Source organism: Schistocerca piceifrons, chromosome 9, assembly GCF_021461385.2.
Source record: "Schistocerca piceifrons isolate TAMUIC-IGC-003096 chromosome 9, iqSchPice1.1, whole genome shotgun sequence".
In the NCBI taxonomy this organism is placed as follows: domain Eukaryota; kingdom Metazoa; phylum Arthropoda; class Insecta; order Orthoptera; family Acrididae; genus Schistocerca; species Schistocerca piceifrons.
The window spans coordinates 119,033,134-119,052,748 of NC_060146.1; the positions used below are offsets into that span (position 1 = coordinate 119,033,134).

The following is a 19,615-nucleotide window of genomic DNA, read 5'->3' on the forward strand; positions in this document are numbered from 1 at the left end:
CACAATATGGCTTTCATGCAGGGCAGCCTTTATGATAAGGGATGGAAAAAGATATCTTTGCCCGTATCTCCACTACTGTCGAAGCTAGGATTTTATAATCATGTCCTGTCGTGCAGTGTGCTTTTATTGCTCCCCACCATTGATTCATCCCTTTAGTGTATTTTCTCAAACATCTCGGACAGTATTTTTCAAAATTTGCACATGGACCCGCCTGATTCAACTGCCACGTTTGCATCTTTGGTAACTACTTTTGGTGCTAGGGATTCTCTTCCTGCTATATTTATGTTGGACGGCAAGCGCATGTGGTAAATACAGCAAAAATAAATTGTAAAATACATATTCTTGCACATTCATTCATTTCACAAGTCTAATTTCCTACTTCCGATACTTTTTGGTGCTTTACATTTGTCACACGACACGTCAACTTCGACTGCAAGTGCCCTCTTCCTACACTGTGCAGTTTCGAACGGGTGCCCGCCACCACCGTCGGTGGCCGACGGCTACCACGTGCTCGAACCCCTGAGCCCTGCTGCAGTGCCGGTGGTGCCGCACACCGACCACGAGGGGCGGATCGTGGTGAGTGTGGAGCAGCGAGTCCACTACAGCTGCAATGTGGGCTACACTCTGCAGGGGCCGGCAAGCCTCCAGTGCCTCGCATCGGGCCAGTGGAATCCTCGCCAGCCTCCCAAGTGTGTGCGCCAGTACGGACCGCCCACAGAGCCTCCGCCACCACCACCTCCGCCTCTGCCTGGTATGGATATGGATGCCGACAAAGAAAGAATTTCAGCACGTAAGTTTTTTTTTACGTAGTCTTCAGCTCTTTTGTGCACTTAAGCTTCTTCTTTGTTTCTGTGATCATGGTGCTATTTATTTTATAGTCTTTGAGAATTAGTTTGGTTTCATTTGACCCTAGTTCTGGTATATTCTATGTGACCACATCTAGTGTATCCATTAATCCTACATTGATGTCATTATTCATTTTTTTATGTTGTGGAGTAGCATTTTTAATAGACAGAAAATGGAGAGATAAAATAAGTTATTGTGTAATAAATGGAAAATGCTTAGCAATAAGATTAAAATTTGACACCGTAAGATTAAAATTCAACAGGGTACATCTAACAGTAATAGGAACTAATGACCAGAGGAAGAGAAGAAGAAAGAAACAGACCTTTACTGTGAAGAACTTAAGAAATGTCTAAATAAGAACCAGGTAATTTTAACAGGAGATTTAAATGCTAGACTTGAAAAAGGGCCAATTGGTATCTACTAATAGGAAAGTTTCTACAAATCAGAATGGATCAAAACTAAGGGAAATTGTAACATTTAATGAATTGAAAGTAAAAAGACACCTGCTTTAACAAGAAAAACATTCACAAATTTGCATGATATGCTCGAGTTTACTGTTCGTTAATACATTCTGTAATAATTAATCAAAAGTTATATCCAAGCATAATAGACACTTGGGTATATAGATATATATACAGACCACTACCTTGTAAAATCAAAATGCTGGCTATGGTCAAGGTGAAAAAAGCAGTTGATAAAAAAAAACTAATGATCAAAACTCTTGTGTTATCTCATTCCCACTGTAGAGTCTTGTACCTTGGGAAGCAAGGAGAGAATGTTGTTTGGTGGCTGGTATCCTCTTTCTACAACACAGCTGCACTGTATTGACAGGGTTCTTTATTTATCAGAATAGAAAGCTACATATCTTTACGCTACTCCATGTGTTGTGGTACAAGCCCGATCTGTAAAAGTCCACTTTAGCCTGACTGTAGATGAAGTACAAGTCCCACTATACGCACACCTCTGGTTGCTAGGTACTGTCTGACTGCAACTGCAACTGGACTGTCTGTCTGTGACTGACGGGGCCCTCCGGTTCATGGCGCAAATCTAAATACTGGCAGTCGAGAGGGCGTTGGCAGTGGGCAGTGTGTGGCATGCGAGTCTGTCTTTGGCCTCTCTCCTGATACGTGTGCTCGATTTGGTGACTACGATTGAACTTCTTGCAACCTCTTCGCTGACCAGTGTGGTGGCGACAGGTTACGCCAGTACACTCCTCCTTCCTGAAATGCCATGTTGTTGTAGTGTAGTGAGGCTGTGAACAACAGTGTGGAGGAATGTAGGACCATGGACGTAGAGATGAGCTGGGAGCCGTAGATGTGGAGGACAGTGTACTCCCGACCGTACCTCGCCATTTGGTTTGCGATGCAACACGAACATCCTCCAGAAAACTGATGTCTGGGCACACGTCCAGGCCTGAGGGCGCATCCCGGGCTGATGACGGCGATGGAGGGTCCATGTCCGTTGAGTTGGCAAACGGAGACAGTGGGGATGAGGGGACATTGTCCATCTGCTCCTCCTGGGGTGCCTTGGTGGCTGAGTGGGCAGCTGCAAAGGCCGAGCAGTCCCAGAAGGCCTGAATCTGGAGAAGGAAAACAGCAGAATCAGAGGCAAATGACACACACGAATTTGGTTCTGGTGGCGGTGCTGCAAACTATCGAGACTGGCAATCGATTATATAAAAAATCCAATGCATTCCTGGATTACGCCTCTTTCCCAGTGCCCACGGTTGCCAAAAACCCTGAAAAGAACAAGATCGCACAGTGCAAAGCGATACTTGTGGACCATTGGCGGTGCCAGATGCCGCGGTGGGTGTGGCTGCGTCTGATGGCGGCGGCCGTGTAGAAGTTCTGCCAGTGATGCGTTGTCCGATGCAAGTACTTCTGGCAAACATTCTATGCATAATATGAAGAACAATGCTCGGATGGTGCTAGGTGATGTGGTAGAAGCCATAGGCACTGCAAATGGGAACTTGATAAGAGTCTACCACTATGAGCCAACGATTGTTTCAAAATGGCCCTGCAAAGTCTATGTGCACTCGTTGCCATGGTGATTGAGTCTTAAGCCAAGCTAAGAATGTTTTTGACGGAGCAGATTGGTTCTCCGTGCGCATGTGTCCCTGTGCCGTCACTCTGTAGGAATCAGCATGGGTTTCGAAAAAGATGGTCGTGTGAAACCCAGCTCGCACTATTCGTCCACGAGACTCAGAGGGCCATAGACACGGGTTCACAGGTAGATGCCGTGTTTCTTGACTTCCGCAAGGCGTTCGATACAGTTCCCCACAGTCGTTTAATAAACAAAGTAAGAGCATATGGACTATCAGACCAATTGTGTGATTGAATTGAAGAGTTCCTAGATAACAGAACGCAGCATGTCATTATCAATGGAGAGGTGTCTTCCGAAGTAAAAGTGATTTCAGGTGTGCCGCAGGGGAGTGTCGTAGGACCATTGCTGTTCACAATATACATAAATGACCTTGTGGATGACATCGGAAGTTCACTGGGGCTTTTTGTGGATGATACTGTGGTATATCGAGAGGTTGTAACAATGGAAAATTGTACTGAAATGCAGGAGGTTCTGCAACGAATTGACGCATGGTGCAGGGAATGCAATTGAATCTCAAAGTAGACAAGTGTAATGTGCTGCGAATACATAGAAAGATAGATCCCTTATCATTTAGCTACAAAATAGCAGGTCAGCAACTGGAAGCATTTAATTCCATAAATTATCTGGGAGTACACATTAGGAGTGATTTAAAATGGAATGATCATATAAAGTTGATCTTGGTAAAGCAGATGCCAGACTGAGATTCATTGGAAGAATTCTAAGGAAATGCAATCCGAAAACAAAGGAAGTAGGTTACAGTACGCTTGTTCGCCCACTGCTTGAATACTGTTCGGCAGTGTGGGATCCGTACCAGATGGGGTTGACAGAAGAGATAGAGAAGATCCAACAGAGAGCAGCACGCTTCGTTACAGGATCATTTAGTAATTGCGAAAGCGTTACGGAGATGATAAATAAACTCCAGTGGAAGACTCTGCAGGAGAGATGCTCAGTAGCTCGGTACGGGCCTTTGTTACAGTTTCGAGAGCATACCTTCACCAAAAGTCAAGCAGTATATTGCTCCCTCCTACGTATATCTCGCGAAGAGACCATGAGGATAAAATCAGAGAGATTAGAGCCCACACAGAAGCATACCGAGAATCCTTCTTTCCACGAACAATATGAGACTGGAATAGAAGGGAGAACCGATAGAGGTACTCAAGGTACCCTCCGCCACACACCGTCAGGTGGCTTGCGGAGTATAGATGTTGATGTAGAGTAGATGTAGATCCGTTCAGTGTGGGGGGTCCATTTCCTGCCAAGTACAGTGCCAGCGTGCTAACTGTTTAGTGTGAACAATTTCCCAATGTCCTTGCTGGAACAATAGCAACATATCCTTTTGCAACACTTTGGGAACAAGCACACGCGATTGTCTACTGTCCATTTGAACTAGTCACACCCCATTCAACTGAAAGGTTATGCCGATGTGCAAAATATCGGCACACGACTGAGTTCTGGACACTGTTCAATCAATGAGTCCAAGATGTGTGAATGTAATGCAACAAAATCTTGAGATCTGGATCTGCTTCCTTGGCCTGTGCTATTTTTCTGTAGTGCAAGGGAAAAGATTCCAGAAATACAGAGTCCTGCGCATAGATTTGGCAACAAGATGCAGCTGATGCATCAAAATCAGAGTCTGAACCAATTGGAACTGAGATAGGGTGTCTGCATTGCCACGCTTTGCCGTAGGTCTGTACACAATTTTATACTGATAGTGCGAAAGCAACAAAGCTGAGCATTGCAATTTTTGAGCATTGCGTGTGGGAACCGGTTTTGATCGATGAAACAAGGACTGCAAAGGCTTATATCTGTCACTAAATAGAACTTGTGACCATACAAATATTGATGGAATTTTGTCACACCATATACAATAGCGAGAGCTTCTTTCTCAGTTTGAGAATAACTGCACTGAATTTGAGTTAACAACTTTGAGCAAAAGCGACAGGTCTGTCTTGTGCACCAATTCTGTGCGAAAGCACAGCGCCAATTCCTGAGGAAGATGCATCTATTTGCAAAACTACTGGCTTGGCAGGATCAAAATGCACTAAACATCTGTCACTAAGCAAAGCATTTTGAGTTTCTGAAACGCATCTTAACAATGTACAGACCACACAAAAGGTACGTTTTTGTGACGCAAACAATGCAATGTAGACACGATCTGAGCAACATTCGGTGTGAACCGAATGTAGTATGTCATCTTGCCTAGTACTGACTGCAGTTCAAACACATTGCGAAGAACAGGCAGGTCCCAGATGGCAAGCAAATAGGATTGGAGGGTGTGCACACACTGATTATAACATGACCTAAGCACTGTAGTTCAGTTTGAAAAGCCAGACAGTGTGGCCGTGCGGTTCTAGGCGCTTCAGTCTGGAACCGCGTGACCGCTACGGTCGCAGGTTCGAATCCTGCCTCGGGCATGGATGTTTGTGATGTCCTTGGGTTAGTTAGGTTTAAGTAGTTCTAAGTTCTAGGGGACTGATGACCATAGATGTTAAGTCCCATAGTGCTCAGAGCCATTTTTTTTTTTTTTTTTTTTTTTTTTTTTTTTTTTTTTTTTTTTTTTTTCCAGTTTGAAAAAAGTCACACTTTTCGAGATGACACGTGAATCCTGCTTCTAACAACACTTGTAAAAGAGTACACAAATTGGCAATGTGTTCCTCTGGTGTACAAACTGAGATGACAATATTGTCAAGATAGTTTGAACAAAATGGCACTTCAGCAGTCAACTGTTCCAAATAATGTTGAAAAATGGTGGATGGGGTAGCAATGACGAAGGTCAGTACTTGGACAGTCCTAAGTATGTATTTACAACAAATGCTTTCTGTTCGTAATGAGACAAATAGTTTGTTGGAACATCACTGCACAGCACCAGGACGAGGAGGCGGCACAACCTTAATCTTACTTGTGTCAGCACCTGTTGTAGGTTTGGAAAACACAACGTTCACTGCATGTGCATGAGCCTGTTTTTTCTGGGAGCGGGGCAAAATTGGAGTTTTTGTGGCATTGCAAACAAACTGCTTGGACGTGGCCCTTTTTTTCCACACACATAACACTTTGCATTACCTGATGGACAATGCTGTCTTTTATGACAAGCGAAACATCCAGGCCAAGTCTTCACTAAATTAACTGGCCTACTTGCATGTCCACATGGCCATCTGCGCAGCTGTGTACGCACTCGTTGTTGTGGCTGCTGGGGCGGTCATGAGTGAGGGGGCAACTCAACCCGACAAATCTGGGCCTGGTCAAACTTATTGGCCACTATGGCACCCGAATCGTGTTGCTCTAATACTTGCAATGCTTGAGCAAGTGATGGATCAGAGTACTTCAGGATCTTTTTTTGTATACTACTATCTGGGGCATGGAATGTAATTGCATCACATATCATTAAATCATTGTTAAAATTCCACAACTACACTTAAATTTATACTTTCTAGTCATACTTGTTAGTTCTGTATACCACTGACTGTACAGCTGTTCTGCCTTTTTCTGCAAGCAAAAAAACTGATATCTGGCTCCAGTTACTTGGACTTGTTGGTCATAATATTGAGTTGATGCAGCGATTACTTCGTCGTAGCTGAGTTCATTGGGAGACAGGGTTGGGAACGAACAGTCTTTGTATTAACATGAACACTGGGGACCTGCAATCGAAAGGAAGTATTGTAGCTTTACAGTACCTTGAACTCGATGGACTTCACAATGTGCTTGGAACTGTGTCAGGTATTCAAGCCATTCTCTTCGGAGTCGTTAAATTTCCGGAACGGTGTTATGCTGGTCGGTGGCACTTGTTGAGCTGATTTGTTGGTCTGTTGTGCGGTTGACGCAGCTTGTGCAGCCAGAAGTTGTTGTACCATCATCAGTAAGGTAGCAATTCGTTGGTTCTGAAACTGAAAAGCTTGTGTTAGATCCATCACATTGGCCATCTGTGACTGAGGCACTGGGGTAGGGGGTGGAGGAGGTAGGGCAGCCATGGTTTACAGAAATATGTTATAGCAAAAAGCAAGCAAAGCCTCTGAAAAGAGAAATTTGATTAGTTCTGCAGCTCCCCTCCTGGAATACATGCAAGAACACAACAAAAAACTAGCAAACTGGTCACTGCTGCAAGCTAAAACACAAGAGAAGAAAGCAAAATCTGCTTCTGCACCGAGTTATCCTTGTTGCCACTTTTGTATCGTCTCGTTACCACTGTAGAGTCTTGTACCTTGAGAAGCAAGGAGAGGATGATGTTTGGTGGCTGGTATCCTCTTTCTACAACACAGCTGCACTGTATTAACAGGGTTCTTTATTTATCAGAACAGAAATCTACTTATCTTTACACTAGTCCATGTGTTGTGGTACAAGCCCGTTGTGTAATAGTCCACACCACTACAGGTGAAGTAAAAGTCCCACCATATACACAACTCTGGTTGCTAGGTACTGACTGTCTGCAACTGCGACTGACTGTCTGCAACTGCGACTGACTGTCTGCAACTGCGACTGACTGTCTGCAACTGCGACTGACTGTCTGCAACTGCGACTGACTGTCTGCAACTGCGACTGACTGTCTGCAACTGCGACTGACTGTCTGCAACTGCGACTGACTGTCTGCAACTGCGACTGACTGTCTGCAACTGCGACTGACTGTCTGCAACTGAGCTGACTGTCTGCAACTGAGCTGACTGTCTGCAACTGAGCTGACTGTCTGCGACTGACCGGTCTCTCCATTTCACAGCGGCGATCTAAATATTGGTGGTCGAGAGGACATTGGCAGAGCATGGCTTGTGAGTGTGTCTTTGGCCTCTCTCCTGATAGGCACGCCTGATTCAGAGCCTATTATCAAACTTCTTGCAGTGTCTTTGCTGACTGGTGTGCTGGCGACAGCTTACACCAGCGCAGAAACAATTTAAACAAAAGATTTAAGGTATATCAGTTGCAAGAAGAGAGCTTGAGAATTCTTTAACGCGAGAGACTCAGACAGCTGCTCAGTGAAATAGTGAAGACATAAACGAAGAATGGTCTAGTATTAAAAACACAATAAAACAGATAGCAAATGAAATGCTGGGTGTAAAACATAGGCCCAGTCAGAAAAGAGATTTAAAAATATGAACGGAAGCGACACATGAATACATAAAAGATAAACAAAAAGCATACAATGAGTACTTACAGAAGAAATGATTAGAAGCTAAAGAGCAGTACCATCGGAAAAGAAATGAAGGAAAAGCAGCACTAAGATCAGTACACAGTACATCGTAGAACACTTTTATTAACAGAGTCGAACAGGATATCCATGGGAGACAAGAAGTAGCATACAAATTAATGAAATGCCTAAACAAAGAAGAAGGAAATACTGTAAATCTAAATTTAATACAAGCACCTGACAGGATGACACATTATAAAGAACAGACACAATGCAGAAATCAGAGAAGCAGATAAAAAAGAACAACTGCAAGGAATAGACTACACCAAACTGACGGAATTGAAGATGGTTAATTAAAAAAAAAGCAACGAAGAAACCGAAAATCACCAGGACTAGATGGAATAAATACGAAACTGATTAAACATGGAAGAATAAACTTCAAGTTAAAAATGCTACATCCCTTTAACATGTTGGGTAAAATATGAGATACAAGTATAACAATAGATTAGAAATGCAAAAGAAGTAATACATTTAACTGTAGGGGTAAAGTATTCTGAATATTATTTACAAAATCTGCAGTAAAATAATAAATGAAAGCCTACATAATACCTTGGCTGTAATTTTAATGGAGAAACAAGCTGGTTTCCAAAGAGGAAGATGGTGTACAGATAATGTTTCTGCTCTGAAATAAATAATTCAAAAGAGACAAGAGATTTGTGGGTATGAAAAAGCACTTGACAAAATTCTTAGAGACAAACTATCGGCAATAAATGTAAAAAGAGGACTTCCTGAACATCTGATGCAAGTCACAAAAAGCCTATGTGCGAACACCAGAATTAGAATTGATGCAGGTACAGAGATAACACCTGAGATCGAAGGTGTAAAACAAGGATGTAGCTTGTCATTATTCAATATCTGTACAAGTGACATGATCAGCTTATGAAAAAGACACGGAACATCATCAGGCGTAGATATCGGGAGTAATAAAAATATTAACAAGATGTTAATCAAACAGTGGAAACTTTAGGCAGCAATATCAACAATGTAGGAAAAAGACAGATTACTACTACTTACCATAATGAAGACACGTCAAGCTGCAGACAGCCACAATTAACAGAAAACTAACGTAAATCTCTCGGCCAGTCTTCATCAGTAGAGGAGAGACACACACGCACAGACCATTCACACACAGAAGCAAGCACACCTCACACACACACACACACACACACACACACACACACACACAGTGATTGCCAGCTCCAGCACCTCTGGCCCGAGATGCTGGTGTTGGCAACCATGTTTGTGTGTGAGGTGTGCTTGGTGGTTTGTCTGTGTGTGATGTGTGCTTGGTTGTTTTTCTGTGTGTGATGTGTGCTTGGTCGTTTGTGTGAAAGGTCTGTGTCTCTCTTTTACTGATGAAGGCTGTGGCCGAAAGCTTTACGTATGTGTCCTTTGTTTTTGCGTGCCTGCACCTTAACATGTCTTCTTAACAGTAAATAGCAATCTGCCTTTCTGCATTGTTAGCAAGATGTTATTTGCTGATTATAAAGTCGTCATACAAGACAGAGAAGATGAATTACAAAGGGCATTGCATAAACTAAATTAGATAAGTGCAATCTACAATCTTACTATATCTATAAATAAAACTAAAACCATGGCCTCTTTAGTCTTTATCCAATATGAACAAAACTTGTCCTCAATAATAAACCAATAGAACAGGTATCCCATTTGAAGTATTTAGCATAACATATATAATCATGATATGGATGTACAAAAAAAACTAATACTTATCAGTGTGTATGTAAACAATAGGAACATTTAAAAGGAAAACAGGAAAAGAGAGAGACAATTGAAATTTTGTATTCATGGTAATTTGTACTTTATTATATGGGGCAGAAAGTTGGATGCTGAGAAGAAAGGTCTGTGGCGGTTAGAAGCATCAGAAATGAAATTTCGAAGATCTGTGAAAGGCTGCAAAAGGGAAGACAAAATTAGAAATGAACTAATAAGGGAAGAATTAGGAATGCAACCGATAACACAAAAGGGGATCCACTACAAAGAAAAATGGAAAGAACATGTACTTTTTCTGTCACCACATAGGAAATAACAAGGCAACAGTAGTGGGAGAAGACGAAGGATGAGATTTTGAGACCAGAATGGGCCCTGGGCCTAATGCTGGAGGGGCAGCAGAAGGAGAAGAAAATATATAGCAGGTTTACTGGCTGATTGTACATCATTAGACACCGTTTACGTGTTACTGAGGTATGCATACAAGAAGGCAGATTGTGGCGCGACGTAGTGTGACGAGGGTCTGTATAGGACATGATGATTCCCTGGCGCCTTAACACAAGTCCTATCATCCTGTCCCTCGATTCACTTCCATATGATGCTGTGCCTGTGTTTGATACTTCATTTGGCCAGGAATAATCTCATTGCCTGTGCAAGTCTATTTCTTTTATCCTCATCACTTTGTCCATTATGTATTACTTTTGTTTCTGTGATAGCAGAATTCCTTCACTTCATCTAGTATGTGTTAACTAATTTCAGTGTGCATATCTTATTTCTGCTACCCCTTATTACTTTAGTCCTTGTTTGGATTGCTCTCTGTCTGTATCCTGTGCTCCATATACTGTTCATTCTATTCAACAAGTTTCACAGTTCTTCCTCACTTTCACTGAGCACAGCAGGATCATTGGAAAATCTCACCATTGATACCTTTTCACTCTGAAATTTAATTCCATTCTTGAAACTCTACAAACATTAATTTAAGGTAGCTGGAAGTTCAGGAATTTTTTATTGCTTGTAGCTATTGACTAAGGATGTACTGGCGAACATTCTGCACAGCAATACACAAAGGATAACTTTTGACAGCCTAAAGCACTCATCACGTGGAACATATTTCTAATTGCAAAGTGTGCTGGATGTGGTATCTTTTGTGGTGGCTACACAATCTGAAGTGACGTGCCTACATCTCACAGAACATGCTTCTTGTTGTAATTTTTGAATGTAGTGCTGTCCAGCGCCAGTTGTCAGCTGCATCAGGTGTGCAAATCACACTATGAAAACTGCTATTTGACTTCTCAGTTGGAAATCGGGAAGTGTTCCAGTGTTTTTGTAAATTCGTCTGCCCAAGGGAGTGAAATAGGGAATGAAAGATTTATGGAATTATTTTGTTGTTGTTGTTGTTGTTGTTGTTGTGGTCTTCAGCCCAGAGACTGATTTGGTGCAGCTCTCCATGCTACTCTAACCTGTGCAAGCTTCATCACCACCAAGTAGCCACTGCAACCTACATCCTTCTCAATCTACTTAGTGTATTCATCCCTTGGTCTCCCTCTACAATTTTTACCCTCCACACTCCCTCCAGTACTAAATTGGTGATCCCTTGATGCCTCAGAACATGTCCTACCAACCTATCCCTTCCTCTAGTCAAGTTGTGCCACAAATTCCTCTTCTCCCCAGTTCTGTTCAGTACCTCCTCATTAGAAACGTGATGAGCCATATAATCTTCAGCATTCTTCTGTAGCACCACATTTTGAAAGCTTCTATTCTCTTCTTTTCTGAACTATTTATCGTCCATGTTTCACTTCCATACATGGCTACACTCCACACAAATACTTTCAGAAAATACTTCCTGACACTTAAGTCAATACTCGATGTTAACAGATTTTTCTTCTTCAGAAAAGCTTTCCTTGCCATTGCCTGTCTACATTTTATATCCTCTCTACTTCAACCATCATCAGTTATTTTGCTCCCCAAATAGCAACACTCATTTACTACTTCAAGCGTATCATTTCCTAATCTAATTCCCTCAACATCACCCAATTTAATTTGTATACATTCCATTATCCTTGTTTTGCTCTTGTTGATGTTCATCTTATATCCTCCTTTCAACACACTGTCCATTCCGTTCAGCTGCTCTTCCAGCTCCTTTGCTGTCTCTGACAGAATTGCAATGTCATCGGCGAACCTCAAAGTTTTTATTTCTTCTCCATGGATTTTAATTCCTACTCCAAATTTTTCTTTTGTTTCTTTTACTGTTTGCTCAATATAGAGATTGAATAACATTGGCAATACGCTACTACCCTGTCTCACTCGCTTCCCAACCACTGCTTCCCTTTCATGCCCATCGACTCTTGTACAAATTGTGACTGGCCTTTCGCTCCCTGTGTTTGACCCCTGCCCCTTCAGAATTTGAAAGAGAGTATTCCAGTCAACATTGTCAAAAGCTTTCTCTAAGTTTTCAAATGCTAGAAACGTATGTTTGCCTTTCCTTAATCTATCTTCTAAGATAAGTTGTTTGGTCAGAGTTGCCTCACATGTTCCAACTTTTCTACGAAATCCAAACTGATCTTCCCCTAGTCAGCTTCTACCAGTTTTTCCATTCGTCTGTAAAGAATTCATGTTAATATTTTGCAGCCATGACATATTAAACTGATAGTTTGGTAATTTTTACATCTGTCAACACATGCTTTCTTTGGTATTGGAATTATTATATTCTTCTTGATGTCTGAGAGTATTTAACCTGTCTCATACTTCTTGCTCACCAGATGATAGAGTTGTGTCAGGCTGGCTTTCCCAAGGCTATCGGTAGTTCTAATGGAATGTTGTCTACTCCCGGGGCCTTGTATCAACTTACGTCTCTGTCAAATTTTTCGCACAGTAGCATATCTCCCATCTCATGTTCATCTATGTCCTCTTCCATTTCCACAATATTGCCCTCGAGTACATTACCCTTGTATAGACCCTCTATATACTCCTTCCACTTTTCTACTTTCCTTTCCTTGCTTAGAACTGGTTTTCCACATGAGCTCTATATTTTCATACAGGTGGTTCTCTTTTCTCTGAAGGTCTCTTTAATTTTCCTGTAAGCAGTATCTATCTTACCCCTAGTGAGATAAGCCTCTACATCCTTACAGTTGTCCTCTAGCCATCCCTGCTTAGCTGTTTTGCACTTCCTGTCAATCACATTTTTGAGATATTTGTATTTCTTTTCGCCTGCTTCATTTACTGCATTTTTATATTTTCTCCTTTCATCAGTTAAATTCAATAGCTCTTCTGTTACCCAAGGATTTCTACTAGCCCTCATCTTTTTACCTACTTGATCCTCTGCTGCCTTCACTATTGCATCTCTGAAAGTTGCCCATTCTTCTTCTACTGTATTTCTTTCCCCCGTTCTTGTCAATCGTACCCTAATGCTCTCTCTGAAACTGTCTTCAACATCTGGTTCTTTCAGTGTATCCAGGTTCCACTCCTTAAATTCCCACCTTTTTGTAGTTACTTCAGTTTCAATCTGCAGTTCATAACCATTAAATTGTGGTCAGAGTCCACATCTGCCCCTGGAAATGTCTTACAATTTAAAACCTGGTTTCTAAATCTCTTGCCAAACCATTATATTTAAACTATCTGAAACCTTCCAGTGTCTCCAGGCCTCTTCCACGTATACGACCTTCTGTCGTGATTCTTAAAACAAGTGTTAGCTATGATTAAGTTATGCTCTGTGCAAAATTCTACTTGGGTGGCTTCCTCTTTCTTTCCTTACCCCCACCCCCACCCCCCACCCCACCCCTCCCCAGTCATATTCTACTACTACTTCTCCTTCTCTTCCTTTTCCTACTGTTGAACTCCAGTCCCCTGTGACTACCAAATTTTTGTTTCCCTTCACTATCTGAGTAATTTCTTTGATCGCATCATACATTTCTTCAGTTTCATCATCATCTGTGGAGCTATTTGGCATATAAACTTGTACTACTGTGGATGGTGTGGGTTTTGTGTCTATCTTGGATACAATAATGCATTGACTATGCTTTTCGTAATAGCTTACTCGCACTCCTTTTTTTTTATTCATTATCAAACCTACTCCTGCATTACCCCTATTTGATTTTGTGTTTACAATCCTGTATTCACCTGACCAGAAATCTTGTTTCTCCTGCCACTGAACTTCACGAATTCCCACTATATCTAACTTTAACTTATTCGTTTCCCTTATTAAATTTTCCAACCTACCTACCTGATTAACAGATCTGACATTCCACACTCTGATCTGTAGAATGCCAGTTTTCTTTCTGCTGATAACGACATCTTCCTGGCTAGTTCCTGCTCGAAGATCTGAATGGGGGACTATTTTACCCAAGAGGACGCTATCATCATTTAACCATACAGTAAAGCTGCATGCCCTCAGGAAAAATTATAGTTGTTGTTTCCCCTTGCTTTCAGCCATTCACAGTACCAGCAGAGCAAGGCCGTTTTGGTTAATTTTACAAGGCCAGATCAGTCAATCATTCAGACTGTGGCCCCTGCAACTACCAAAAAGGCTGCTGCCTCTCTTCAGGAACCACATGTTTGTCTGGCCTCTCAATAGATACCCCTCCATTGTGGTTGCACTTACGCTGTGGCTATCTGTATCGCTGAAGCACGCAAGCCTCTCCACCAGTGGCAAGGTCCATGGTTCATGGGAGGGGGGGGATTTAAAGCTAAATCTATGAAAATCTGTATTTCATTTCTGGGTTACATGTAAAGAATTATGTATTAGGAGATAAAAGTTTCTACAGAAATATCACCACAAGAATGCAAAAGACATTGGACTACAGGTACCAAAATCAGTTTTTGGTCAGAAGTACTTTTGGAAAAGACCATGCTTGTATGGCCTTAATTATCATGAAAGTCTTAGAAGATGTTGCAGTTTGTGAACAACAAACAAATTTAATTAATGAAAAACCAAAAAACCTGAGCAGAACCATACAGTCTTATGTGAGTGAAACAGCAGGCGCTAACCTAATAGAATATATTCAAACTGTTGTGTCTAAAGTCAGTTTGCTCATGCAGAATATCCGTATTCTAGATGTTGTATTGACTGCTGTCTTTCGGAAGTTATGTACTTCATCACATAGACTTGAAGATTTTGATTTGTTTCCTAGTTTTGTTCAAATGGAAGAGGAGATGTTTTTGAAGGTTCTTACTGTGATTGAAAAGGATATTTATTAGCAAGATATTAACATGGGGCAGTCTGTAAAACCTGCAGCGAATACATTAATTAAATAAATACATTGACTGTGGAAGATAATACTTCCATTAAATTAATAAGATAGTTCCAGAATATATTAGAAAACAAAAGGTCAAAAAACAGATTGGAAATAGCTACAAGCGAACCTGCTACATTTCTCTTTATACTTTGATGCTGTCAAGTAGACTGAATCTTTGGTATGAAAGTAGTGCCGAAGTTATATGTTGTAGAATGGGTGTAACTACAAATGTAGTAATTTGGTATTTAACTATTCAAATTGTACCAAAAGCAATGCGATTTTGACAGGGCATAGTTTCCTTTATTATAATAAATCAAACATAAAACAAAGCACTTTTGAGAGGTGCTTTGAAACAGCATCTATTTATGCCACATATGCTGTAAGTCTTCAAATACGGAATTCGAGATGACTTACTGCAGTATAGTGACTCCTAAGTTCTTTTTGTAACATAAAACCGATGCTACATCTCATTCGCCACATTCCTCTCCACTAGGCAAAAATCTGACATGGCAGATTCTTCCTTTCACACTTCGCAAGGTAGTGACACGCGGAATTCCACACTATGATGTCACCAGGTCCTCGTTCATGAATGTTTTCACATCTCGTGAAAACATACCTTAATGAATGGCTGTAAGTAAATTGGTCGTGGTTGGAAAATGTGGACAAAAGCAGACTTTCACTAAACCTGCTCATTGTAAGCAATCCAAGAATATGTGCAGACTTCAGGGATTTAGCTACATTAAAGCTGCTATTTTGTGCCGCTATTTGCAATTGCAAATATATAGCACATGTATAATGTAAGAAAGAAAAGGATTTTCCACAGATACATTAGTGGAGGTCCGTGTCAGTGTGGCAGTACCTTTTACTGTGTAGTTTCTACCGACATTTATGTCTGTGCAGACCTCCGCTTATCGTGCCCATTCCTTTTGCAGATGTTGCACCCGAGCTGCCACTGCCGGTCTGCCCGCCAGCCCCAACTCTGCACCACACACAGGTGTCCGTCCTAGACGGGCCACAGACTGCCAACAATGCGGGTTCGGGTGCTCGGCTGGAGGTGAGGTGCCGCGAAGGCTACCGGGATCCCGCTGCACCCTGCGTGCCAGCCGTGCTGTACTGTGAGCAGGGTTCCTGGGTGGGCTCACTGCCGATCTGCGGTGAGTGTCGAGGTGTCGAGCAGGAGCAGTCTGGTGCTGTTGTGTGGAAATCTTGTTACTCTGTGCGTCTCATAACTTCTGGTGCTCATAACCTTTCTATTAACCCTTGAGCGTGTTCTCCTGTATCACAAATAACAAGCTAAGTGAGAAAAAAGTTTATGATCTGAGCAAGAAGATAACCCAGGTTCTGAGCTAGCAGCACAATCTCACAATGGGGCAGTTATGCATGAGATAATTAGTAGCCAAATAAGTGGTGGTGGTGGTGGTGGGGAGGGGGGGAGGGATCTGTTGCAACTGCTCTGTTTAATGCTTCTGGTGTGAGGTAACTCTTGTGTGTGGCAACCAAGTGATACAGTAAAAATTTATTTTATTATTGTTTAATTAAACAGTTATTTATGTTATCTGATGTTAGTTTTGTTTATTATTGTTTAATTAAATAAGGTTAAACTGTAATTTTGTTCATACATGTTTACCTAGGTAACATAAAGACACCTATTCGTTAGATGTGTACACAGTGCCCAGTCGTGTTATGAAAAATGGCGCGCCCACTTGTGAGCTAAGAAAGAGGCATTTAGTTATGTAGGGCTGTAGGTCACATTGAATATTTGTTGGGCATTGTGCCTTCAAGCCAATGGGTATTTTGTCAAGGACTTGATATTCACAGACATTGTACAGCTGGACTGATATTTACCAACAGATGGGCTCATTTTGGGACAAACCCATTATCAACAGTCACACATGAAAATGTGTAGAATTAACAGTGCTTACACAAGAACCTCGAGTGTAACTTTACACAGAAGCAGAATGTGGCTTTTAAACTAATGAGATGATACTGAATCAGACTGATGCAAAAAGAAATTTATGACACAACCTGACTAAAAGAAAAGACAGGTTGTTAGGACCCATCTTGAGGCACCAAGAAATCATTGGTGTAGTAATGGAGGAGCGAACGATGTGGCAAAAATTGCATAGGGAAACAAAGGCTCTACTACCGTAAACAGGTTTAAGCGAATGTAGGTTCCAGTAGCTACACAGATGTGACGAAGATTACACACAATAGAATAGCATTGAGAGTGTTCTATGCTTTTAGGCTACCTTGCATACTGTCTTAAAGTGTGTTATGTATGCTGTAGATTATTTGGCTCACTGATAGGCATTGTATTGTCTTACAAATCCTAGATCATTGTGAGATGTCACTTGAATGACTAATAAATAAATAAATAGACCAGTCATTCTTCAGACTGAAGATCACAACAACAACACACATCAGGGTACAAATATTTCTTGAATATCATACACCAAAAACCAGAAAAATTGCCATATAATTAACAGCACGTGCATGTTCATTAAGTCATGCTTTACATAAGCTAAAGAAATTCAGCTAACATTAAATATGTGGCAGATTGTCTGATTTTTCTGTGTATGAGAGTTGATTAACACTTGGTGTCATGATGTCTGTATGTGTTGTTGTTGTTGTGGTGGTGGTTCCATTTCAGTCCAAAAATTAGTTTAGTGCAGCCCTCCACACTGCTTTATCCGGTGCAAGCTTTCTCATTTCTGCACAACTACCGCATGCCTGTGTGTCCCCTATAACCAAATGGCAACCGGCAGTCAATTTGACAACACTGTAGCGAGACGTATGAGGCGCCAGCTAACAAGTAATTTTAATCAGACTGTATTTGCAAATGTACAAGTTTCTCTCAGGTGTGGTGCTCAAACAAAATTGGTATGCGATTTCATAATTACAACAGGAACTGACAACAGTGCCGTCTTGCGTACAGTGAAGTGAGAGATTTCAAAGTGATCCGATCTTCAAACTTATTTTGTATCCAAATGGTACATTCCAAGACATGGGTTCTTTACCAAACCGTCAACTATTAAATTCCCTCAGACACCTCTAGAAGCCTGAATATCAGTTGTGGAGCACCCCATGTACGAATGTGTCGGTTCTTCAACCACAGATCACAAGGATAAATTAATGTATGTTATTAAGCAATAGATTAACTTAGAATTAAAAACTATTTTAAAATGCTATTGTGTTCAGTTTTGGAAAAATTTCTAACTTTATAACATACAAGTTCACGTACTTCTAGTTCTTGGTGGTCTATAAGTAGTGTGATTATTCTTACTGGAGGATGTTTTCTGTCTAAAGCATTCATTCATCAAGCTGAAAGAGAGAGACATTCAAGTTTGCTTCTCTTTTACAGAACCAGTTTCAGACTGTCCACCACCACCGTATGTACAACACGGCACTCTGACACCACTGCCACCGAGAGAATCGTCATATCCTGTGGGATCATCTGTTAGCTACAGCTGTGCCACCGGTTATTTTCTTGAAGGCGAAAGAACTTTGACCTGTGCTGCTACTGGCTGTTGGGAACCGGCCACACTGCCTTCCTGCAAACTTGAGGAACAGCTTTACGGTACGTAGCAAAGAGGGGGGGAGGGGGGGGGGGGGGAGAGAATATCAATAAAATGTATTACATATGCAGCATAGTATAATGATAATGATAATGGTAATAATAATAATAACAATAATAATAATCTCCATCTTCTCTAGTCTCCCCACCATATCTGTCACTATTCTGACCCAGCCTTGTCTTTTGTGGAGGCTGTCTTCCACTCCTTTTACCCCCTTGTCATTCGGTCTTGTGCCCTCCATCTTCATCTAGTGCCTCTTCCTAGGCATACTTGTCTCATCCATTCTCTTCACTTTTTATCTTTCTTACTCAATCTTTCCTTGTAAGAGTTCCTCAAATGTTACTTCCCCAGTTCTTTTAATTTCTCATTTTTCCATTTTTGTTAGTCCTTTGTGACTTCTCAAAATCTTCATTTCACTTGCCCACACACCTTAGTTTTTTCTATTTTCTTCATGATCCAGGTTTCTGCTGCATGCAACGCGACTGTTATGTAACACATTTGTTATATCGCCTTCCAATTTTTATTGGGAGAATTCTTTCTCCCATATCATTCCTCTCGCACATCTCATACAGCTGTCAGTTTGCCTTGCACATTCCCTTTTCTCTTTGTCATGTCTTTCATTTACCTGCATTACACTCCCCACATACTTGAAGCTTTGCCCACCCAGTGTCGCATTAAATCGAGCAAAATTTGTGATTAGATTCAGGGCTAAAGATTTCAAAGTAATGCAGAGATTTACGACTTGCTTTAAATGTTCCAAAATGAAAAATTGTGCACTTCACAAAATGGCAAAACATGGTGTTCTATGACTTACATCAGTGAATCACAGTTGGAATAGGTTGACTCGTACCTGGGTGTAGCACTTTGTAGGGGTAGGAAAGGGAACGATTGCATTGGCTCAGTTGTAGGTAGAGCAGGTTGCAGTCTTCAGTTTATTGGGGGGAATACTTGGGAAATGCAAT

General features: G+C 41.3%; 1 protein-coding gene across 1 annotated transcript in view; it reads left to right on the forward strand.

The window, feature by feature from the left end:
• LOC124717043 (sushi, von Willebrand factor type A, EGF and pentraxin domain-containing protein 1-like) overlaps positions 1-19,615 on the forward strand; it is a 134,872-nt gene that overhangs the window by 66,459 nt on the left and 48,798 nt on the right. The window contains exons 4-6 of the mRNA XM_047243705.1: positions 461-790; positions 16,011-16,232; positions 18,440-18,655. Of these exons, the coding sequence (XP_047099661.1) occupies positions 461-790; positions 16,011-16,232; positions 18,440-18,655 (768 nt within the window). The remainder of the gene's footprint in view (positions 1-460; positions 791-16,010; positions 16,233-18,439; positions 18,656-19,615) is intronic.